General features: G+C 55.4%; 1 protein-coding gene across 3 annotated transcripts in view; it reads left to right on the top strand.

The window, feature by feature from the left end:
* The window catches only part of LOC119111861 (uncharacterized), a 43,876-nt gene that overhangs the window by 17,867 nt on the left and 1,817 nt on the right, over positions 1 to 24,192 (top strand). For 2 of the 3 annotated variants that reach the window (XM_037235698.1, XM_037235696.1), the window contains exons 3-8: positions 9,690 to 9,798; positions 15,277 to 16,419; positions 17,440 to 17,697; positions 21,088 to 21,181; positions 21,936 to 22,253; positions 23,522 to 23,916. In XM_037235698.1, coding sequence (XP_037091593.1) covers positions 9,736 to 9,798; positions 15,277 to 16,419; positions 17,440 to 17,697; positions 21,088 to 21,181; positions 21,936 to 22,253; positions 23,522 to 23,916 — 2,271 coding nt within the window. In that variant the 5' untranslated portion in view covers positions 9,690 to 9,735. Of the gene's footprint in view, positions 1 to 9,689; positions 9,799 to 15,276; positions 16,420 to 17,439; positions 17,698 to 19,424; positions 20,618 to 21,087; positions 21,182 to 21,935; positions 22,254 to 23,521; positions 23,917 to 24,192 lie in introns of those variants that run through there. The other variant, XM_037235699.1, reaches the window with a different exon arrangement.

Raw genomic sequence — 24,192 nt, 5'->3', positions numbered from 1 at the left:
CATTCAGGCGTGGTCCAGAAGCCGTGAAGTTCGGCGGCCGCCCGGGATAGTGAACCGTTGAGTTCGGCGACCGCCTGGGATAGTGAACCGTTGAGTTCGGCGACCGCCTGGGATAGTGAACCGTTGAGTTCGGCGACCGCCTGGGATAGTGAACCGTTGAGTTCGGCGACCGCCCGGGATAGTGAACCGTTGAGTTCGGCGACCGCCTGGGATAGTAAGTGCTGTCAAAATTGAACACTCCGTCACATCGGCCCATTGCGTCATAGTTCAACGAGTGTAGGTGACGATAGTCGGCGAGGTCAGTCCGACGCCCTAGAGACGGACAGTCGGCGAGGTCAGCCCGACGCCCTAGAGACGGACGCTTATAACTTTCGGGGATGACATGTGCCTTGGGACCAACGGCCGTTCTCGACCGTGCCGCCGCACGTACACGCTAATACGATGGCGGCGACGATAACCCGTCCCGACGATATCCCGTCCCGACGATATCCCGTCCCGACGGTGTCTCGTCCCGACGATATCCCGTCCCGACGATATCCCGCCCCGACGATATCCCGTCCCGACGATATCCCGTCCCGACGGTGTCTCGTCCCGACGATATCCCGCCCCGACGATATCCCGCCCCGACGATATCCCGTCCCGACGATATCCCGTCCCGACGATATCCCGTCCCGACGATATCCCGTCCCGACGGTGTCTCGTCCCGACGATATCCCGTCCCGACGATATCCCGTCCCGACGATATCCCGTCCCGACGGTGTCTCGTCCCGACGATATCCCGTCCCGACGATATCCCGTCCCGACGATATCCCGTCCCGACGGTGTCTCGTCCCGACGATATCCCGTCTCGACGATATCCCGTCCCGACGGTGTCTCGTCCCGACAATATCCCGTCCCGACGATATCCCGTCCCGACGGTGTCTCGTCCCGACGATATCCCGTCCCGACGATATCCCGTCTCGACGATATCCCGTCCAGACGATATCCCGTCTCGACGATGTCCCGTCCCGACGGTGTCTCGTCCCGACAATATCCCGTCCCGACGATATCCCGTCCCGACGATATCCCGTCCCGACGGTGTCTCGTCCCGACGATATCCCGTCCCGACGATATCCCGTCCCAACGATATCCCGTCCCGACGGTGTCTCGTCCCGACAATATTCCGTCCCGACGATATCCCGTCCCGACGATATCCCGTCCCGACGATGTCCCGTCCCGACGGTGTCTCGTCCTGACGATATCCCGTCCCGACGACATCCCGTCCCGACGATATCCCGTCCCGACGATATCCCGTCCCGACGATATCCCGTCCCGACGATATCCCGTCCCGACGATGTCCCGCACGTGGCCGGTCTGCTGTGAATGTTGAGACCATGGTGCGTGCCGCGGACGCGGACGCCGCTCCGTCCCGCCGTTGGACAGTAGGTCGGCCGTCCAGTCTCGAATCCGCGCGCGGAGTGACGTTTCCAGGACAGCTAATGGTGGTCAGGATGTGGTCAGAAATAGGGGCCGCCTTTATGGGATGTCGGTGAAGGTACTCTACACGCACGCGTGCCCTAACGATGTTGATCGTTGTTATTCACATGCCGCGGACGGGTTGTGATGTTTGGAACTGCCGAATTGCGCTCGGCGCACTGGGAGGCAACGGTAACAGTGACGTAAAGCATGGGATGGGCCAGACCGCAGACTCCCAACCGCAGCGGGTGACTCAGGCCGACTCACGAGTCACACACGGCTGCAGTCATGACAGCGTCGGCCGACGTCTGACTGAACAACTAGCCGTGCTGTGGCAGCGGCTGTTCGACGGCAGCCAATATGCCTCCTCTGCAGGACAAACAGCGAGGCACCATGGGCCAGGCGGCTGAAGATGACAGCCGCGCCCGCGAGTCCATTTGGTCGATCTGCTATGCCGGGTCGAGATTAATCTGCCGCCATTCTCACTCAGATCGCCCTCAGACGCCGTCCTGATTGGCCATGAGAAGAAACTTGAATGGTGGCACGTACCAGGTCACACGTGCCTGACCGCAGGACGATGCGGGACTGCAGAGCGCTCGGACGATCCGAGGTCTGGCGGAATTATTACGCCTACTCACGGTCATGCTGTGGCGTTCCGAGGTGTTCGTTGCTCGGCCGTCTTTAGTTCCTGGAAGGGAGAGGAGGTTGCGGCCTATTGCATCTTAGGATTATTCTGTGGCAAATGTGCCTGCGTTGGTTGCAAGCGTTGCACTTTCTCGTGCCTTAAGTAGCAGGGGATACCCGAACCCGTCTCCAGTAAGACCGACGCCCGCCATATTCTAGCCACGTAGTTGGCATTACCTATGACCCGTACCGTGACACGAGCTGGCGTGGTCGCAGTCGGCGCCACAACACGTGTGCCTTTTAAACCAGGCGTCTGAGGTTCACATGTCTTGCTGCGTACTAGTCAAGCGATTTACGCACTTGTTTTACATGACCTTGACCGAGAGCGGCCAGGGTCCCCTTCCAGTCAGACTCGTGTCCGACTGCGGCCGGAGAAGAAATCAACGAGACTCGTTGAGTTTGGGTGGGATCGATACCCTTGAGCCTTAGTGATTCGCCGTCGGGAGTCGAGTCATCGGTCAGTAGACTGAGAAATAGAAACGTAACCAATTGGTGTGGCAAAAGTCGTGCCAGCTTAGCATATTGGCATCCAGTGACAATCAAGATTTTATGATTTAGGAGTTTTTGTCGCTCGCCATAATCGACAGTCAATATACCACGTGGTACAAGTGCAATCTACCGTCAACGTACCGGAAGGTACCGGTTGATCGATGTTAGCATACAGCAATGGTTGTAATGGACTAAACTATTGATCATTCTCTCAATGTAACCAATACCTCTTGATAATGTCCTTTAAGTAACACTTTATGAAATGACGAGGGTCGATTATTACCAGCATAAGAACTCCAGTTCATAACGGCAAGAAAACACAGGAGCTCAGGGTCTTTCTCGGTTATACCAAACCCGTCATGTAGAGTCATCAGTCAAGACAATGGAATTGTTGGTCAGTCGACTTAAATACTAGTGTAACTAATTGACATGTGCATTGTCCGACAACTGAACATAAGCACACCAGCTGGACTTCGGGCTTTCATGAAGAGCGGGGTATCACTGAAGCTGCGGTCGCCGAAATCGACCACGTCGCAATTCATTCTTGAATTGACCTATCTCCTTGAGTCGGAGTCGGAATCGACTCGACGTTATGTTTGATGCCCGGAGTAAGCCTGAATCGTACGGTGCACTGCGAGCACAACTTGAAATAATCGGCTCTCGCTGGATCCGGTTCAAGCATAAGATAAGACCACTCAAGCAACTGCCGATGAGTGGTGTCAGTGTGCCCTTCCCCGCCCCAGGCGCCGTCTGAATTCCCTCGTGCCGGGGTCACACTGCCGAGGTCACTCTCCGAATCCGACCAGATAATTTAGCAGCCAACCGCGCGTGCAGTCACATCCGACGGTTCTTTGGAATTGCTGGGCCGAGCTGTGACTGAAACGATCCGAATGGAGTTCAGTGGGTAAGGCTGGAAATTGAGGGGAATAAGCAGCTGCGTCTTACTAGCTATTCACCAGGAACAGAGCAGAAACGGTGTTCGCACGCGGAATGTATCACTGCAGTGTTGTCGGCCTTTCATGACTACCCGGCCGAGTGTAGCAGTGAAAGTGAACGTGAAGTCTGAAGGTTAGTGAACTGCAGTGTGAGATGCTAACGAGAGTCGAGGCGTCTCGGCCAGCGCCGCCCTGGACCGGATCCGTTCAGCTTTCAGCCGGACCTGCGAGCTCATGAGAGCAACGGCTTTGCGCCTGGCCAGCTGCGGCAGCCGGCAAACAGGTCTGATGATAGCCGACGGCTGCGGCGTCCGTATTCCTGGCGCCGGTCGCGCGACCACGTGTGACGTCACCGGCTAGATGCGCAGCTGGCGCGATGCAAACGGGGCCTGTCTTAGCCATTTGCGTGGCCTTTGCAGCAACGGGGTGTATGTGAAAACTTGGACTTTGCGCTGATAACCTGGTAGTCATGAACCTACCGGAAAGTAGTGGAACCCTTACAGGATGGGTGCTGCAGTATGAGTACGTAACAGAAGCCTTCACTCCTGGTGCTTCGACATTGTGAGTTTTGGGGCTGATACTGACCGATTCCCAGTTACCAGGACGTCCCGGTTGGAAGAACATATCAAGCACGTACCCTTAAGTAGGAAAACACTGAACATTTGTGGCAGCGTTCTTGGCGGCTTGCATCCTGTGACCATGAGTATCGCTCGTCACGGCGAACGTTTCACCATTTTCATTATTGCCGCCTGTCGCCCACAGTATTTTATCAGCCTAAAACCGTCACCGGGAGGGTCTCGCTGCTGTGGCAAGACAAGCGTGTTGTTCGTGGCGCTCTCGGCAGCTCTCAGATCGGGGACGGTGTTCCCAGACGCGATCCGTTCCAAGGGAGTGATCCGCTTCTGCGACCCTGGGTGTAGGCCGGGATGATCCGTTCCATGGCGGTGGCCCGCTTCGGTGACCTCGGGTTTGGGTCGGGGCAACCCATTCCATGGGAGTGACCCCCTCTGTGGCGCTGGGTGTAGACCGGGGCGATCCGTTTCATGGGATTCCAAGAAAGTGACCCGCCTCTGTGACCGTGGGTATCTGCCGGGGCAAGCTCCGGTGTTTCGAAGCGTCGTAATAAGAGGTGCAAGGCGTCTTTGAAGAGGGCAGGCACCTGCGCGGCTTTGCGCGGACACTGAGCGGCATGCATAAGTACCAACATATAACCTGCGTGTTTTCTATATCACTGGCACTGGTGCCTGTCTGTACGGGGGTTGGGTTAATCTTGTATTGGGTTATTTGGTTACAAGTAGCACAAAATGCGTATGCTGACTTTTTCAGTTTTCTCGACCGCAGTAACTTTCAACACTTGAAATGTTGCGCGTTTCAATTGGTTTACACTCTCTTCTGTTTTTGTCTTGTGTGCTAAAACACGTGGACATGGCGCTTGTTTGAACACTGTGGGCTGAAGGCAGAACACTTGGCAGAATTATGAAACTGTGTGGGGAAGCTCTTTGAGAAGTAGCTATGTCCTGTATTTCAGGAGCAATCCCCCTACAAATGCATGTAAAGGGAGTGTGTCACCTTTAGGGCATATTGTAAAAGGATACCCTGGTCTAACCTCAGCACCAGTTATGTCTGATAATGTGCGCTTTAGAACGTGCACAAAAGCAAAATTAGCAAATAAGGTTCAATATTTTGGCACCAAAAACAGGCAGCCAGCGTTTCATTACAGCAGCCGGCTCCTGTCTTCCTTTTTAGCCCTAAATTGTATTCCTTGCGTGGGCGGTCTGGATGCTCTGAAGACATCCGGTGCAATATTCATCGACGCCTCCATGACTGTGTGGGAGGTTTCACATCGATGACGTTCAAAATTAACATACAAATTTACATCAGTAAGGCTCTTTAAGCCCCCAGGCCCTCAGAGCGCGGGAAAAGAGAACCCAAAAGTGGTACCTCTTGTCCGTAACAGCTGCCTGCGGAATATTTTCTGCAGGCTGTCATCAGATGTTACGACTTGGAGGTACCACTTAATGCTTTTGCCCGGGTTTGGCGCGCCTGCGGGCCTAAAAATGGCCCTTTTTTACATGAGTGACGTCAGTATAAATTCACGTTTATCTATTATTGGCACGTGGACGGCGCGAGCCATTCAGCGAGGAGCGCATTGGTGGAGGATTGAACCAGTGCGTCACTTTACCAAATGATATGTGGCATGGTTAAACCTGCTTTGTAAACATGATCTGTGTATTACATAAATTCAGCATCTGTTTAAGGAATGTTGTTAAGGCTGCAATGTGTTTCAAAAAATATGCTCAACGTCGTAGAGGAGAAAGAAAAGCCATAGTATGAGGTTTCGTTAAATTCGCGTGACGCAAACCATATAGTTATATTATTTGTATGCCCACCGGAGTGTTTTAAGCTCTCGCTGCACTTACCCGCACAACATTTTGCCAACAACTGTGTTGCAAATGTTGTATGACTCACGCGTTGAAAAAAGCAAAGCAAATGGAAAAATTGACTTTCATAGTGATATGCTGGGGTTCCAATGGCATTTCTCCTGCCGTCGTGACTAGTTCAAATGATTCTGAGCTGTTCAAAAGGATCTCGATAAAGCTGATATCACCGATGAAATCGGACGCATCTGATCTGTGAATCAGAAGTACATTAGATATGTACTCCCGTCAATTTAACAGCCATTTTTAATTAAACTGATCCCGATTCCTTTGATATGGTCTTTAACGGATACAGCCTTCTAGAACTTCCAAATCCGCAACATGGGCAGTCCAGACGCCTCCGCGTCGCCGGCAAAAGCAACCGACTGCCGATACGGTAGAGCTGATATTTCTCATATCATGTTTGGGCTGCTGACCGTCATGGCAGCCTGGTGCCGCCACCTGCTCGTGACCTTTCGCCTCTCAGGATCACGCTGCCAGTCACCCCCACCGTGCACACCAGGCGCTCGTTATAAGGGGGGGGGGGGGGGGGGGTCGCGGCGCAGGCACTGTCTCGTGTCGGGCTGTTGTGATTGTGCGTGTTGTTGGATGAGATTGGCTGGAATCTGCGACTCAATGTAGGTCAATAATTTGCGATGGTATTTCCATTCAGTTAGGGCCTCCAGCATTTTCCCAATATCAAAAAGGATGAGCCAAATCTGAAAAACAATTTGTTTGTTGGTGCATTTTAGGGGAGCGTTGCATGATTCTTCACTACCCAGTTGCCCCCTTCCCCATCCCCACCCACGGCTGGGTTTTGCGGAAGTACACCCCGCGGACGCAGCCTGATCATTGTTGGTATCATTGGTATATCATGTGTAGGTATCCAGATGCCGCCTGGGAATCGGTTACCGAGAATGCGTCTTGTATAAGGCGGCTTTGTGTTATTGCTGTACAGTCTTGCTCGCTCCCGAAGATGGATCGAAAGAGCGCATGTCATGCGTTAAAATCGCTTCGTGTTTGTACTCTGCTTGCCGCAAAAAAGGTTTCCTGCGTTGCTGGGTCATATCTCCACGTGAGTTATGAGTGCCTTATTATGCATGGCGCCGCCTGTCGATGGCCACTTCCATCCCACCTCAAGCCGCCTCGACTCCGTCCTGAATGGCAAACTGCGGGCAGGTTAATCTGCACTTTGTTCTACATTTAATGCAGCTCAGGTCGAACGTGAAATCCGTATTTGGGATTGACAAATGGCGGCCGGTTCAAGGGGCAGCGGCTGGAGCGTACAGCAGACGTGAATCGGACCATCTGAAAGCCGAGAACGCTGCAATTCCAGATATGCGCTTCTGTACACAATCAGTACGGCTACTTGCACACGTAATTCACTAAAAGGCAATGTTTCACACTTCAAGATATTGAAGTCAGCATCAGATATGATGAAACAAGTCCACTGTTAACTGTCGCTATGCTTTTAAGCAGAAAAGACTGATCTAGACAACCCAATCTCCCTGCTTAGCAAATATGCTCCTGATTTGTCATTGTCATTGTCATTAATTACGTCATTGTACCTTGCACAACATTGATTAAAAGCCAATTGATGGCCTTCATGCTGGAAATCATGCTCACAAACGCAAGACATGAATGATTTGGTCATGATGTTCTCTGGGCCTCGGTCATTTTATGATTTGGGGAATGGCAGGATTTGCATGACGTTATTATGACGTCATGAATGCCAGCGTAATTTTCATATACTCTCCTAAGTTTCTCTCCCACATCTTTGTGACCTTTAAGCTTAAGAACCAGAGGGCTTTAGGCCTTAAAAAGAGCGTGACTGCGAACTGCACCAAAAGGTTTCAAGATGGCTATTTCGGTTCAAAATCCCATACAAATATGGAATGTTCCCTTTGATGGAGAACGTTCCCATTATACTCAGAAATCGATTACAATCTGAGGGATACAAGTTTTGAACACCGGTCGCTTTACCTCAGATTTCCCATCTACGAGACCTGCGGGACCCAGCTGTATACAGCCATTTATCTAAGCGCATGCCGGCCGCTGCGGGAGAGACCATTACGCCAGGGCACTCAGGCGCGGATGCAAAAAACAAAACAAAAATACGTTAAATTGGGACCTAGCCCGGGCGGATGGTTTCGACGCCCTGTGTGGGGCAGCGGAGTCCGGTGTAGATTGCCTGCCTCCTTGGTGCCGCGGACGGAGGCCGAGAGGCTGCCTCCATCGTGATGCTGTCGGCCGCGCTCGTGTGGCGTGGATGAGCTCGAATGTAAAATGACCTGGCCCGCCGCTGGTACCTGGGCACCGGGCTGGTACCTGGGCACCGGGCTGGTACCTGGGCATCGGGCTGGTACCTGGGCACCGGGCTGGTACCTGGGCATCGGGCTGGTACCTGGGCACCGGGCTGGTACCTGGGCACCGGAAACTACGAGGCGTGAGAAAACTGTCTGGGGGGGGGGGCTGTTTGATCGGTTATTTGGTTGTGCTACGCTTTCGTTTGAAGCTGTTTTGAGCGATCAGTCCCGATGTCACCCACTGGATTGTGCACATCTTTTCGCTTATTTTAGAACATCTATCAAGGCAGCATATTCAGCTTTATTCAGCTCAGCGTGTGGTTTTTTGCGGCTTCTATTATCAGAGGCTTTATCGCCAACACCTGTCCCCATTGTTCGGTCTGGCTGCACCGGCCCGACGCTCTTGGCGCACTGACCTTTTGCACCAGTCATTTGCCAGACTCAACGCTAAAAAAGCGATATGTCATGTGTCTATCCATCACTTGCAGTTGCGTTCTTCAAAATTTCCCTCACTCGACTTTCTCCAGAGCAAAATTGCTCCGATCCGAACTGTTCAGGTTCACTGCCGTCGTGAAGGGTTCTTTTGGTTAACTCCGTGTCTGAGTGTATGGGGCGTATGTGTGATTGTGTTTAATGCGTATGTGTGTGTGTGTACGATCTGTTTTTTTATCTTCGTTTTTATCGCATATCAATTTTGTTTATAAATAGCTGTACGCTCCGCAAGTAGGCTTTAGCCTGTGGATCACTTACGCTCTTCACAAACAAATAAACACGGCTGCTCTCGTCGACCGTGACACGCCCTGCCGGAAGTCTGTTTGTTGAGGCATCACCCGTGGATGGGCCCACATTCACTCAGCTGTTTAATGCACCGAGCTGATGCCAATCCCCGGGCGAGATTCTGGGCTCTGTGGCTTCGTTACTGACTAGGGTCCCCTTATTTGAGGAGGTTTACCTTGTAGTGGGTGTTCCTAGTGTATTGCGTGTTCCTAGTCTACGCGCTATTCATGTTTACATCTCCTGCGCCAGAGAACACTCAAATTCACGCATGCTTGACATGTTTTTTTACGTCAGGTGGTGACGTTGTCCCTGAACTCGCTCTTAAGTTTCTTTATACTGGCCTGAAGCCAACACTACTGTGGCGCAATGGAAACAAATGGTAGTTTGTGACCTCCGGGTATACATGCCATGCTGCGACATCCTACCAGAGTCCGACCTTATCTGTCGATGGTACCCGGCCTGATGACAGCCAAATGTCCAACGGCATTGTCACACCAATGCAGCTGCCCCGGCTGTAGCCGCAGTTGACCTCGCTTCATTGTTCCATCGGCTGTCTATCGCTGCAGCTAGAATGGCGGGCGCGCGGGCGGCTGACCGTGTGACCGGCTGCCGACCTTCGTCCACAGGGTGAACGGGGTCGGATGTCCGCGGAGACGGATCCCAGGACTCCAAATGGCACCGACCGGCCGACGGAAGCGCGGCAGCTGCTGGCGCACCGGCGCCAGGCGGAGACAGGTGAGCGCGCGGCTGACTAACGCGCACACCGTCCCCTGTCCGGTCCCGGTCGCGGCGCCGGCGACGCTCCAGCTGGCCTCGGGCACAAGTGACACCGCAGTAGGCAGCACTGGTGGGTTGTGAAACAGCTCGAAACGTCAACTTGTAACTGGCCATCCACTGCGCGTGCGGCGAGCCTTCGGCACCGCGTGTACAACGTTTGGCCCATCTGCGATTGACCCATCCGCAGGTACAATGTTTGGCCCATCTAAGTATTGCCCGTGTGCAGGTCTCCGCAACAGTAACGTCTGCGAGGAGGGGGTCCAGCTGCAATATCTACCACAGCTCAATTGTTAGCTGCGCTAGCAGGCTGCAATTTCGTGTCTGAACTCGCGTCCAGTGGCGCTGTTTATTCAGAATGCGTGTTGTGCTTTTTGGTCGGGTTAAGAACGGGTATCACATGCAAAACGGAAGAAGTCTGGATCAGCGGGGCAGCAGGGGGGTTTGTTTAGTAGCGTGACCGTTGCGACCCTGGCCCTGGCCCCGCCCAGCATCGCTCAGCAGGCTGATGGCGGTCTGTATTCGGCACGCGGCGTGAGTGGAGCCACGTGCCCAGGTCAGAAGGAGAGCTGCTCTCTTCGGAAGGACACACCCTGAGGGCAGGTGGAGGACCGCTCGGTGTTGACAGAGTCCACCGACGCTGGCAGAGGAGCTGCTGTAATGGCGAATAGGCGTCAGTGGGCGGTGGTGGTGGTGCTGGTCACGGCGGTGGCGCCGCTCGCGAGTCCCGGTCTTTTCGGGTGGAGGCAAATGCAGGGATGGATGCGCGTTGTTTTCTAGGATGTTGACAATCGTTTAACCGCATTGTCCTGTGCAGTTTCACCGATGTATTGCCAATAATTTGGAACCTACGCTCGCATCTGTCATTGACAGTAATGCATGTCGCAACTCGCGGAGTCCAGAACGTGTGCACCATAGGGGCCATTAGGTACATCGTCTAAATCCTGGCGCATCATATATGGACCTCGCGAGTGTCAGCCGCCACAGAATGACCGGCAGTGGTGACAGACAAGGATGCTAGGTCAATGCCGGCTCGGGGCTGGGTTATCGGCATGATCTTCAGTGAAGGACTCGGCCCAAGGCGTCCAGGGAGCTGAATGCTTGAGACCCTGGGAAGCCTAGTGCACGGTCGTCACGGAGCGATCGCTGATTGTCATGTCGCAAGGCCCACTGGGCTTGTGTGCGCCGTCCCGGCCGGATGGACCTACTCTGGCGCACCAGCAGGGCAGGACACACCGACGCCGTCCCGGCCGGATGGACCTACTCTGGCGCACCAGCAGGGCAGGACACACCGACGCCGTCCCGGCCGGATGGACCTACTCTGGCGCACCAGCAGGGCAGGACACACCGACGCCGTCCCGGCCGGATGGACCGACTCTGGCGCACCAGCAGGGCAGGACACACCGACGCCGTCCCGGCCGGATGGACCGACTCTGGCGCACCAGCAGGGCAGGACACACCGACGCCGTCCCGGCCGGATGGACCGACTCTGGCGCACCAGCAGGGCAGGACACACCGACGCCGTCCCGGCCGGATGGACCGACTCTGGCGCACCAGCAGGGCAGGGCACACTGACGCTGCCCTGGCCGGGTGGACTGGCTCTGGCGCACCAGCAGGGCAGGACACACCGACGCCGTCCCGGCTGGATGGACCGACTCTGGCGCACCAGCAGGGCAGGACACACCGACGCCGTCCCGGCCAGATGGATCGACTCTGGCGTACCAGCAGGGCAGGACACACTGACGCTGTCCCGGCCGGGTGGACTGGCTCTGGCGCACCAGCAGGGCAGGACACACTGACGCTGTCTCGGCCGGGTGGACTGGCTCTGGCGCACCAGCAGGGCAGGGCACACTGACGCTGTCCCGGCCGGGTGGACTGGCTCTGGCGCACCAGCAGGGCAGGGCACACGCAATCTGACGCTGTCCCGGCCGGGTGGACTGGCTCTGGCGCACCAGCAGGGCAGGACACACTGACGCTGTCCCGGCCGGGTGGACTGGCTCTGGCGCACCAGCAGGGCAGGGCACACTGACGCTGTCCCGGCCGGGTGGACTGGCTCTGGCGCACCAGCAGGGCAGGACGCTGTATCACACTGACGCGGTGCGCTGATGACGTCGTGCGAGGTTGTTGCCAGGCACGTCACCACGGAGCGGCGGGGGGGGGGGGGGGGGGGGAGCGGAGTATGGACCCTCCCTGGAGGCTTTTAGGGGGGGGGGGTCCAATTCCAATCGTCCAATTGTCCCTTCGGCAGTGACAATTGTGTGGTGCAATGGCTTTGTCTTCTGGCGGGTCACCTTCCCACCATTCCCGAAGAACTCCATTTTGACCCCCGAGAGGTTGTGTTATAATCACCGGACAAAAGTGAAAAGCCAAGAAGCCACGAGGACGTAGAGTTATATGTGAGAAATTCGTATGGCAAAACATCAAGGGATAAAATTAGAGTGGTCCAAAATAAGTCAACAGGATAAGGAGTCAACTCTGAAAACATGTCAAAAATCAAAGCAATACAAGTAAAAAGGAAACAAACAAAGAGGCAAAAGGGCAAAATAGATGAAGGTCAAATTAGTAAAAAGTCGAAAGTGAATCAAGTTAAACACACAGATGTAAAAAGCTGCTAAGTTGATAGGACCAAGACTGAGAAGAATCAGAATGAGAACGACTGACTCGAGAAGCCAAATAAGCGACAAGTCGAAAGGGACAAAAGTCAGACGCATACATGTAAAACGAGTTAAAAGTCAAAATAGAAACGATGGGTCACGAGGCTAGGTTTTGTGCTAAAGGATTGCCGGCTCGGCAGGCCCCGTATGAAGCTGAAACCCCAGTTCCAGATGGTACTGCCCTCAATAAATAACAATGCCCCTGCTCTGGCTCAGGAGGCCCCTATAGGTACCAAAGGACTTCCTGATCCCGGATGCCTCTCTTCCGGATCAGGAAGCCATGTGTTGGGATACAAAGCCCATCACTGAAATGGAAGCCATTAGTCGATTCCAGGGTTTGTGTCGTTCCAGCTCGGGTAAGATATGTAGCCGTGCCATAGATTATGCTTGACCTGTACCCCGACACATATGGCTTTTTCACTTACCATATTCCCGCATCAGACACTGTGTCCCCACCGCACATTACTGAACCGGAAACATGTAGACTTGGATCCCAGAATAATGTGCTAAGGACTGACATTTATTGTCGTTCCTGGAAAAGTATCGGGTAAGAAATCTTTATATTTCATGCAGGCAAGGAGCAGCTATGCCGTGCATATCCTTTAGTTTAGTTGTGTGTAATGCACGCCGGACGGCTCGGAGCCGACATGTCAGCGGTCTCATCCTGTACAAGAGATGAGGCCGTTGCGGAGCATACGGACTAAGCATCCAGGTCACTTATAAGGGAATGGAAGACTGTTATCCTGTATGTATCCTGGCCATATGACCTATTGCCATTTGACTATTGTCCTTTTGAATTTTTCTGAAACGATCAGTTATACGTCAGGCATCAAATCCCGGTAACGCCTCACTCCAGTGCGCCGATTGAACAGTGCAGACTCGACGCGCTAGCTGTACCATAATGGTTGGACAGTTTCCTCGGGGGCGTAGGAATGCGCCAAAAAGTGGCAAACCCCATTTTTTTAGTTACATCAGTTCCGTGCATCATCCCAGGGCTAATGTCGCGCTTTCGCCAACAGTGTCAGCGACTGGAAGTCCTTCGACATGAGCTTCGCCATGTCTCTGTTGGCCCACCCGTCCCACAATGCTCGTACGCTTGTGGATTGGCCGTTTGTCGCCCGTGCCTGGGTCCACAACGCCGCTGAATACACTGTGAATAACAAATCACTCAGGGGTATAAAGCGGATTATGAGCTTACGGAAACCTGTGTCATTCCGGCATTAAAGGTGGAACGCGGCATGCGGCTATGTTTGGCCAACCGTGAACACTATCACGTTTTGCTGACCTCTATCGCCCCCGCCGGGGCCAGCTGGATCGTCTGACCGCTTTTGCCAAGCAGTATTGCAGCAGAATATCAGTATTGCATATTTATAGTTGTATACCATATTCAACGCCTTTGTAATAAAGAAGTGACGATTCTTATTCATTACAACCGGCATGAAGCCTCTATTTGCATATTTGTCGGTAATTATATGTGCCAAAGCGACGCATTGATGTCACCAATGTCTTCTGATGAACGCGAGCGGATGTGGCTGCGGGCGTCAGCTGTGCGGGCCTGCTCTGGCCGCCTGCGGGCTTGGCAGCAGGCGGCGCTCTGCCCCGGCTCGGGCCAGCCCCACTGGCCGTAGCGACGTAGACGATACGGCCGCTATCTAATCGATCCGCAGCCTGAGTCCACGGCACAACAGCACACTCTGATCACGTTCACGCCAGCCGATCTTCTACCAGCAAAGTCGACACACGCTAGCAGACAGGACAACACGCGTGCGTTGAGCGCGGCCACTTCTTCATCGGAGCAATGGTACTGATCCTCCGTCAACTCGGATGGCGGATGGAACGCACGCAGCGTACTGCTATTCCTGCCTGACTAAAGTGGGGTATACCGCCCATAACCCGGCTGGTGCGATGCACAGGTTATCCGTCAACGATCGTGCGGTGACGATTAACATCGCTGGTGGCGCATATTGGCCCTCATGCTAGGTCCTCTAGCGCTTTGAAACCCCCCGCCGCTAGCTTGAACGAGCAGCTAGTTAAAGCCAAATGGTCGTCCGGTGGCGCCACGCGGGCTGTGCGTGCCGAAGAACTTCTTATCAGTCACATCAGGGCTCTGGTCCGTTCGAGGGTGGCTGTCGTTGCTCCTCACAGTCCCAAGATTGTTCGGGAGGTCGATGAGGACATGAACACGCACGTGCAGCACGTGCCATCGTGCCACCTGTGCATTGGTTCTCGGAACCTAGACCGCATATTGTACGATGGGGAAGGGGGTGTAGGCCATGGACAGCCGCCGGTCATTAGAAGTCGAGGATGCAAGTGATATGGTCGGGGCTGGACAATACAGTGCTCTTTCAGCACAACCCTGCCGGAACAAACGAGGACACGTATTGTTGCAGGCTGCATCTATGCCTCTTAGGCCTTTGAAAGGTACCAAGAGGTCCATGTAACAGCGAAGTTCCGAGAAGGCCGTTCTGAGACGCTGCTCACTTTTGACACTATCTGTAAATAGGACGTCCTCTGGGGGTAAACGAGCACAGGATGTAAACTCCTATCCAGAGGCGGCGCCTTCATCCCGTATCTCGTATCTCATCATCATCCCGCATCTCCGAATCTCATCATCCGTCATCCGTATCTCAACATGGCACATGGATTCTGTAGCCTGTATCGCAACCGTCAGGGTTGACCCGCGTACCCCGCGGACGAGCGTAGGCTTGTCCGGGCCGCGGTGTTGGACCAGTACCGTGCAGCTCACAGGCGGAGCGCTACTGCACGACGCTGCCCGGTGTTGCAGGGGCCGGCTGTGCCGGGCGCCGGGCCGGCCTGCTTCAGTCGCGACTCCGTGGCCGAGTCGGAGACTCCCGTGTTCCAGGCATTTCTGACGACACCGTCCGAACAGCAGCGCTTCACTTTCCCCGCGCCGCAGGACACCGGTGCCGGCCACTTCGACACGGACCCGAGCTCCCCGCACGGGGACCCGGGACCCAGGTACCCGCAGCCGGCGACCGATCCAAGCCCCCCGCACCGCGAGACGGAGCCGACGCGTCCGCACTGGGAGACGGCTCCGAAATCTCCTCTGTACGAAACGGCCCCCAAGTACCCATACCAAGAAACGGATGCCAAGTACCCGTACCAAGAGACGGGTCCCAAATACCCGTACCAAGAGACGGGTCCCAAATACCCGGACCAACAGACTGACCCCAAGTACCCGTATTCGGAAACGGACCCAAAATACCCGTTCTCGCAGACAGACACAAGGTACCCGAAGCAGGAGACAGATCCAAAATATCCTTATCAGGAGACTGACTCAAAGTACACATACCAGGAGACTTTCCCAAAATATCCATACCAGGAGACGGACCCGAAGTACCCGGACGCGGAGAGGACGCCCCCAGGCGGGCGGCGGCCGGTGACGGCGGCAGGGGCGGGTGGGCGGCGGTTCTCGGAGGCGGCCTCGCCGCGGCCCCGCCGGTTAGACGAAACGGGCAGGAGCCAGTCGGAGGAGGGCTGGCGACTGCCGCCGACGCGCGTGCTGCTCGAGCAGGCCACCCTCGAGTCGGACGAGACGGGCAGCCCGGGCGTCAGCAGTGACATGCGCGGTCTGCACATGGACGTGCGCGACTCGTCCAACGTGCACGTGGGTCCCAAGGTGATCGACCAGCGCAACATCCACGTGGCGCGGCTCGACTCGCGCGTCGACAACTTGCACCGGCATGAACACGTGCAGGAGAAGCACGAGCACATCCGCAGCAAGCACGAGCACGTGCAGAATAAAACAGAGGTGCACAGCAAAACGGAGAACATCAAGCACGAACACATTCAGAACAAGCACGAGTATATCCAGGTGAACAAGACTGAGATCGTGCACACTAACGCAAAAGCGATCTTCGCGGACCGGCTTTACTTCGGCTACGACTGCTCGGTCCGGCACGACGCGGTGAGTAGCGTCATCCACGGGCCTGAGTCACCCCGAATAGCATGCTACCGCATCGGTATGGTCCGTCTCTGAACGTCGGCTGTACTTTGAAAGGGTGCTGCACCTTTGTGTGGGTTTGAACTGATGTGGCCGGTTGGCACAACTAGCATGCGTCTAACTAATCTGCAACGTGTGCTTCCCAAGACGGCAGAGGTGAACGTTAGTCGGATGCACCGTTAGTCTGTTAATCTGCTGATTAACTAGTCCAGCTTATTTAAACGTACGATTCACGTATACATGACCAGCATAAATTATAGTTAAGACCGAGGAGGAAGTCGGCAGGAGCCGAGTGAGGCGAATGTGGCGGGTCATTGATCATGAAGACTCGACAGAATTCAACATTCAGAGCTTTTCAAAAGTCAACGAACATCTGCGCACATTATATCCCAAGGAGTGCGTAACACTGCAGTCCCTTTTGATCCACGAGGAATTCCTGTCTGTTTCAGTTTTAAGTTTAGCGCCTTTATTGCCTGCACCTTGTCTCCCGTCATCGGCACCATGCATTTTGTCATTTGCAGTCAGGCGTCGCGTTTTATTTGTAGGCGGTAAGTTAATTATTCGTGACGCAGGCGCCCGCCATTATAGCGTGTTTCGGCCGCCTATCACCATTAACAATATGCAGCCAGACACACACACCACGGCAGTGGTATACCAGGATTACTCCCAGGAGGAGACAGCATCGGACCAGTAGGGGCCATCGCAGGCAAGGTAGTCCTGGTTGGTTGGTTAGTGTTTATTCGGATGATCTTCAAGACTCGTGATTCTATTATGATGCATCTAGGCCTGCGTATGTCTTTAGAAGCCCCGCAGGTGTCTTAAACCACCGAAATGTACTGGAGCATTCAGAGTGCTGCAGAGGCCTGTGCGCTGTATGGACCCGAAAGCTCCTCTTGGCGACGCCACTGCGTCGTTGAGATATTCGTGGTCCGGAACAGGCCGCTGGTGTGACCACCACCATAACGCTGGGCTCTGGCACTGTAGGCGGCACGATCGGCGCCCTCCTCGCCCAGCCGGGTCTCGCTGGAGCCGCGCCAGTTCCAGGAGGGCCGCCGTTTCCTGGAGACGCGCTACACTTCCTGGACGACGCTCTCGATGCCGCTGCCCTGGTATGACGACATGGTGCTTGACCTGAGCAAGAGCTGCGTCGACTTCACCATGGTGTCGACGGGTAGCGGCTCGGTGGGCACCTACAATGGCGTGGAGCAGCTGGTGCGCGAGCAGCTGGGGCGCCAGCAGCAGGTCAGTGGCCTGAATGCTCGCTGACACCGTACTCGCAGCTGCAGCGCGTGCAGTGGTACTGTTTTCACCATGCGCCGTCGACAAGGCTTCTTTCTGCCAGCGAAACGTATGTTCTGAACGACACGTGTAGTAAAGAGCGACTGGGAATGTGTATGCAGTTGCACAAATACAGCTGCACGTGATACAACAAATATGCACGTCCTGGTCCCAGGGGCGTTTCTATTGACTATTGTGCCACTAACTGGTTTTCGATCCGGGGATTTAGATCGAGAAACTGTCACAGATTGGGTGGGAGCGGATCTCTGGCGAAGGCTGGCAGAAACCGGTTGGTAGCTCAGCCAGCCATTTGTTTTTTCACCGGTAAAGGCCGGCTGGTAGAAACTATCGGTGGCACGAAATGACAGAAACTAGAAAACTGGAAAAGCAGAGCATTTCGTAACCTGACAAAAATGTAACAGCACCGACATAAGTACCCTTTAAATTACATGTTTAGCTTGGATAGTGTGGACACAACGCCCACGATGTGAACGCTTTGCCAATTATAAGGACCGTTCGGCGAAAAAAATGTACGCCGTCAAAAATTGTTCCGAAGATACATGTGATGACCAGCTGTTGACATTGATTAAATGTGAGCGAGATAACAAGTCTTAAAAAGCTTGTTGGCTGACCTGCAACACACGAATGGCAACCTCGCGATAGGCTAATCCTGCTGAATCTAGGCTGTGAGAAGGCAGATTGCATTTCACAAAGCCACGCCACTCCGCGTTATACGATTTACCCGTGTCATATGCTCACGCCATTTTGGTTATACGATTTACCCGTGTCATATGCTCACGCCATTTTGGTTATACGATTTACCCGTGTCATATGCTCGCGCCATTTTGGTTATACGATTTACCCGTGTCATATGCTCACGCCATTTTGGTTATACGATTTACCCGTGTCATACGCTCACGCCATTTTGGTTATACGATTTACCCGTGTCATATGCTCACGCCATTTTGCACTTTCTTTTCAGTGGTAACTTACAGAACTTTTCATTTTCATGAACGTGTGGTCAATATGGATGTTGATAGGGCAAACTTAACCTTACCGAGTTGTTTGCGGCTTGGGCATTTGCGTTTGCAAAAAAGAAGAAAAAAACGTTTTGCTACTAGGCCGGTCTTTGAATACCGTACAAGAGAAGGCTCCCGACTGGCCATCATCTTATCCAGTCGGCGTTTAAAGCATATCACGGGAAGCGCACTGCTGCAGTGCGCTGCTCACTCTCTCTTGCTCGCTCCCGGAGCGGTGACGTATTGAGGCCAGTTGTAGAATGGGAAGTCATGCCTCACATCGGCTGTGATGAGCAGTCCCATGGCATGGGCTCACACACTAGTTTGTGGAACGATATGGTAAATATGCCACCTTTCAATCGTGCTATTGCCAGAATAGTGTGTTCCTCATAGTCTTTTGAATCAACAAGGAATATTGTTATTGCATAATAGCGCAGCATATTTGACAAAAAGAGAAGTATTGAAGTTTCCTGAATTTCTGCCAGCTTATGTTTTGACCGGTAAAATCGGCAAAACTACATAGTGGGGCAACTTCCTTGCGGCCGGCTGAAATCCCGACCCTGCTTCCTTTGCCGCCATCTTGACGTTAGCCGTGCTTGACGCCACCATGGTGTTCAGGTGTCTAGCAAATTTACTGGCAAAACTCCCCCACCACTGTGTTCTCTGCTGCAGCCGGAGAGGGCGCTGCGCATCGTCGTCGAAGGTCACGCTGGCTACGGTAAGACAACGCTAGCCGCCAAGGTCGCTTACGACTGGGCCACCGGTCAGGACTACTTGAAACAGTTCAGCCATGCCTTCCTGGTGTTGCTGCGCGAGTTCCGCGGCTCGCTCGACGAGCACATCAAGTCGCAACACTACCCACTCGAGCTGGGCGACGGCGACGCATTCCTGCAATACCTGAAGACCAACCAAGAGAAGGTGCTGTTCATCTTTGACGGCTACGACGAGCTGCCGAAGGAGGGACGGGAGACCATCGACCAGATCATGTCGGGCCGCGCGTTCGTGCACAGCGGCGCCGTGATGACGTCACGGCCCATGACGATGATGTTCAAAAAGTACTGCCAGGTGGTCGGCCTAGTGGGCTTCGACGACCGGAAAAAGTCCGAGTTTGTGCGGCTAGTGTACAAAGATCGGCCGCAGATGCGCATTGACGCGTTCCTGCGCGTGCTGGCCGGCGACCGGAGCGTCAGCGAGCTGGCGCAGTGTCCGCTCATGTGCCTGCTGCTGTGCGAGATGCATCAGCGCGGTGCGTTTGGCGGTCGCGCCACCAAATCAAAACTGTATAGTGAGCTGTTCCTCTACCTGGTGGACAAGGCTGTGCACCGGCGGCTGCCGCAGCCGCTGGCGGAGGAGCGCGCCCGCCTGGCGGCCAGCTATGACGAGGCGCTAGGCAGGTTCGGCCAGTTCTGTCTCCAGTGCCTAGCCTGCGACCAATTGTCCTTCACCGAACAGCAAATCCCCAAGGGCTGCGAGGCGGGCAAGTTGTTCGATGTCGGCTTCATCGTCAAGTGCCGCAACTTCACCTCGTACATGGGAAGCGAGACCTACTACGAGCCCATCCACAAAACGTTCATGGAGTTCTTGGCGGCCAAGTACCTGAAGAGCATCGTGCACGAGGAGGAGCACCTTAAGCGGGAGCTGCTGCGGCTGCGGCAGGGTACGAGTCGCGCCTCGGAGCGGACTGGTCCTGCAGTATCTGTGCGGCCTGCTGCAGGCCGACGCCTGGACCGTCATGGAGCAGCTGGATGCGGATGATGTCAGCCTGGGCCACAACTTTGTGTTCAGCCTGCTGCGCGAGGCCGGCGACTCGCCGCAGAATGTGGCGGCGGTGTGCCGCCGCATGCCGCACGACAAGGTGGTGATCCGCGGCTCGGACGAGCACCTGGCCGTCTGGGCACTCTGCCTGTCGTCGCCAGCCAGCGAGGTGAGCGAGATCGAGTTCATCTGGGAGTTTGACTGCGGCCGGGGCGCCGCCACGCAGGCCGACTTGGTGACGGCGCAGCTCGACTTCTGGTCGGCGCTGCAGAGTTGCTCCAATGTGACCGACCTGCGCGTCACCTTCCTCTACGGTCACTCGTCCGAGGTGCCGCCGCCCTTCATGGACGCCATGTGCGAGTGTATGAAGCACTGCGCGCGACTGGCGCGGCTGGCCGTGCTACATGTGAAGGCGATCGCGCCCGACAACGCCGCCGACAGCTTTCTGCCGGTGGTGACGTCGCTGTCGCGCTACGTGCGCTGCTGCGCTTCTCTGCATCGACTGACGGTGGAGATGAACCTGTCAAGCCCGATGTCGGAGCAGCTGTGTGCCGGCCTCACGCACGTGCCGCGCCTGCAGACGCTCCACCTGCCGCGCCTCTACTGCGACGCGGCCGGCTTCTCGGCGTTGGCCGCTCTGATACGGCAGCATGTCAGCCTTAAAACGCTGGACGGTAAGCGTTCTGTGACGTCATGCCCCGTAGCGGCCTCATCCTCAGCCAATGCGCGACGGCGAGCGTTCCCGGCTTTCATGCTGTACGGCGTGCACTCGCTGCACCGCCGCGCCGGACATGAGCACTGGGACACACTAATGGTAATCGCACCCGGCACAGCACTCGGGCATGACTGACGTGACGTTGATATTAGCGCGTACTTATGGGCAGCGCGTTAGGGGCAGGTCAAGTACAGTTAAAGTGCAATACCCGACCATCACTAGTTTATTTCCGGCAAGAGTGTGGAAGAACATTTAATCTCATTTCTTGCGCACATGTGTAGCATACTGTTTACTCGATACCAGGCCGGTGACGTCCATTTTCATCGGGCCATCCGCACTTTTTGCCACGACGAAGTAGGCGACCGCCATTGGCTCTGTCACGGCAACAATTCCAAATTGATGGTCACGGTCAGCGGATTATGCTGTCTTGCCCCTCTCCGGGTTATTTGTTGTCCAATTCGCTCATGTGTCGGTCAGTGGTGTTTCATGGCCGACATAAATCGGCCTCGCTGGGCTCTTAGCTGAGTTTTAAATGTTTCGAGACTGTGTGACTGCGTCAGTGGATTTGCTAAAACTTGGTTCCCAGGCCGGTTTGCGTCATCAGCGTCCCAGTGGCCTTGAGTTTGCCCGGTGATGTGTCTCCAAGCGCAGTTTCATTCATTAGTTTTGACTTTCTCTGACGTGCGGGCATGACGGGCGATCCTTTGCCGCAGTGTCCGTGTTCCTGGTGGACGGTCCTGTCGACCTGGCCTGCACCTCCTACACTCAGCTCAACCGCAAGGCGATGGGCCGCAACAGGAAGATGAGCGTCAGCCCGGAGGCGGTGCGGAAGGTGCCTCTGCACCGGGCCGGACCGGGCCGGCCTCACCCGACCGCCGACCAGGGTCTGCGCGCGCGCAGTAACCCGGACCGGCCGCGCACCGGGCCCGACCAGGAGCTTGAGCGGCTCAATGCCGTGCTGGCCGTCAACCTCAAGGACGAGCGACGGGTGCGCGTGGTCGACGGCATCTGGCATCTGGTGGACCAGGCGGGTACGTGGCGGCAGCGTGAGATGGAGGGTGACAGGTGGACCAGGTGGGTACATGGTGGCAGCGTGAGGCAGAGGGTGACTAGTGAACCAGGCGGGTACGTGGTGGCAGCGTGAGATGGAGGATGGCTGGTGGACCAGGTAGGTACGTGGTGACAGCGTGAGGTGAAAGGTGGCTGGTGTACCAGGCGGGTACGTGGTGGCAGCGTGAGAGAGGTGAAGGATGGCTGGTTGGCCAGGCGGGTACGTGGTGGCCGCGTGAGAGAGGTGAAGGGTGGCTGGTGGGCCAGGCGGGTACGTGGTAGGCCGCGTGAGAGAGGTGAAGGGTGGCTGGTGGACCAGGCGGGTACGTGGTGGCAGCGTGAGAGAGGTGAAGGGTGGCTGGTGGGCCAGGCGGGTACGTGGGGGCAGCGTGAGAGAGGTGAAGGGTGGCTGGTGGGCCAGGCGGGTACGTGGTGGTAGCGTGAGAGAGGTGAAGGGTGGCTGGTGGGCCAGGCGGGTACGTCGGGACAGCGTGAGAGAGGGTGAAGGGTGGCTGGTGGGCCAGGCGGGTACGTGATGGCAGCGTGAGAGAGGTGAAGGGTGGCTGGTGGGCCAGGCGGGTACGTGGTGGCAGCGTGAGAGAGGTGAAGGGTGGCTGGCGGGCCAGGCGGGTACGGGTACGGGTACGGGTACGGGTACGGGTACGGGTACGGGTACGGGTACGGGTACGGGTACGGGTACGGGTACGGGTACGCCGTGCCGAGGAGAGGTTGAGAGCGCCCGGTGTCTAACGGGTGCGGTAGGTATGCTGTTGTGCCATTGAGAGCGACTGACGCCTGGTTGTTTATGAGGAAGCGGAGATGCTTGCCAATTATGCAAGCCTTTTGGCTGACTTAAAGGCCTATTGTCAATGCTAGGCTGTATCGGTGGTGATTTATTTTTTATCTCTTTGGTCGTCGCGGGGATTTTTGTCGGATGCGTGAAGAGCCGAAAGTTCGAACCGTTTCCTGTCGAGGGTAACATTCATCTGGGAGCTACTCACGGTCTCGGGCTTCTTCTTGTCATTCCATGTCTGTTCAATGTTTATTCTAATCGTCTTGTTGCGTATTGCGATCATCCTGCGACTGCTTGGTTTCGTAGCGATTAGGGTGTATTAATGAGGTGCGTGATTAGCCCTGAAGCCCGCTGCCGGCCCGGCGGCTCGTGAGCTCTCCTCCCTATTTTGTCATCTGACGGTGGTCTGTGACCCGGACGTCAATGGCATTAGCACATGACGATGGTGGCCGGCAGGCTCCCGCGCCATGTACCCGCTGCCCATGTGCGACAAGATGAGCCACAGGAGCGGCTACCACCAGCTGTTCGAGGCGGTGCGCTCGCGCGGCGCCCGCCTCGAGAACCTCACCATCGGCAGGGAGTCACTCACCAAGCAGGACTTTGTCTGCCTCGGCGAGACCATTCGCAAGTCCGAGTCGCTCACAGCGCTGAGCATTGCCAACGTGGAGAAAGTAGCCAACATCTTCCCCCTGATCACGGGCCTTCCGACGGCGCGGCGGCTGGAGAGCCTGCTACTCCGCTCGCCGCTCAGCGACGTCAACGACTTCCTCTTCTCAGTGTTCTGTCGCTGTCTGGAGGACAATGCGTCGCTGCAGGAGCTCAACATCCAGCAGTGGAAGTTCAAGTTGGAGGTGAGTGTTAGCTGCGCGAGCGTCGCAGGCGCCCGATCGCGAGTCGTGCCTCATTCACGGACCGTCCCACGGATCCACCCCGCCAAAAAAGAAAACTGGACGGAAATGTGATACTGCTGCCCTCCACTTACGCAGTTATGTGTGTCTACAAACTACCTGTTGTTGGTTTTGACATTGGGCGCCACTGAGATGTTTTATTTACCTGATGATTAATAGAACACGTATTATATGTAATGATAATTTTATACATTTAGATATAATAAAACGTACATGTGA

This window comes from Pollicipes pollicipes, unplaced genomic scaffold, assembly GCF_011947565.3.
Source record: "Pollicipes pollicipes isolate AB1234 unplaced genomic scaffold, Ppol_2.1 Scaffold_7261;HRSCAF=8764_pilon_pilon_pilon, whole genome shotgun sequence".
NCBI classification, from domain to species: domain Eukaryota; kingdom Metazoa; phylum Arthropoda; class Thecostraca; order Pollicipedomorpha; family Pollicipedidae; genus Pollicipes; species Pollicipes pollicipes.
The sequence above is the reverse complement of the archived record's forward strand: the minus strand, read 5'-3'. Positions and strand labels throughout refer to the sequence as shown.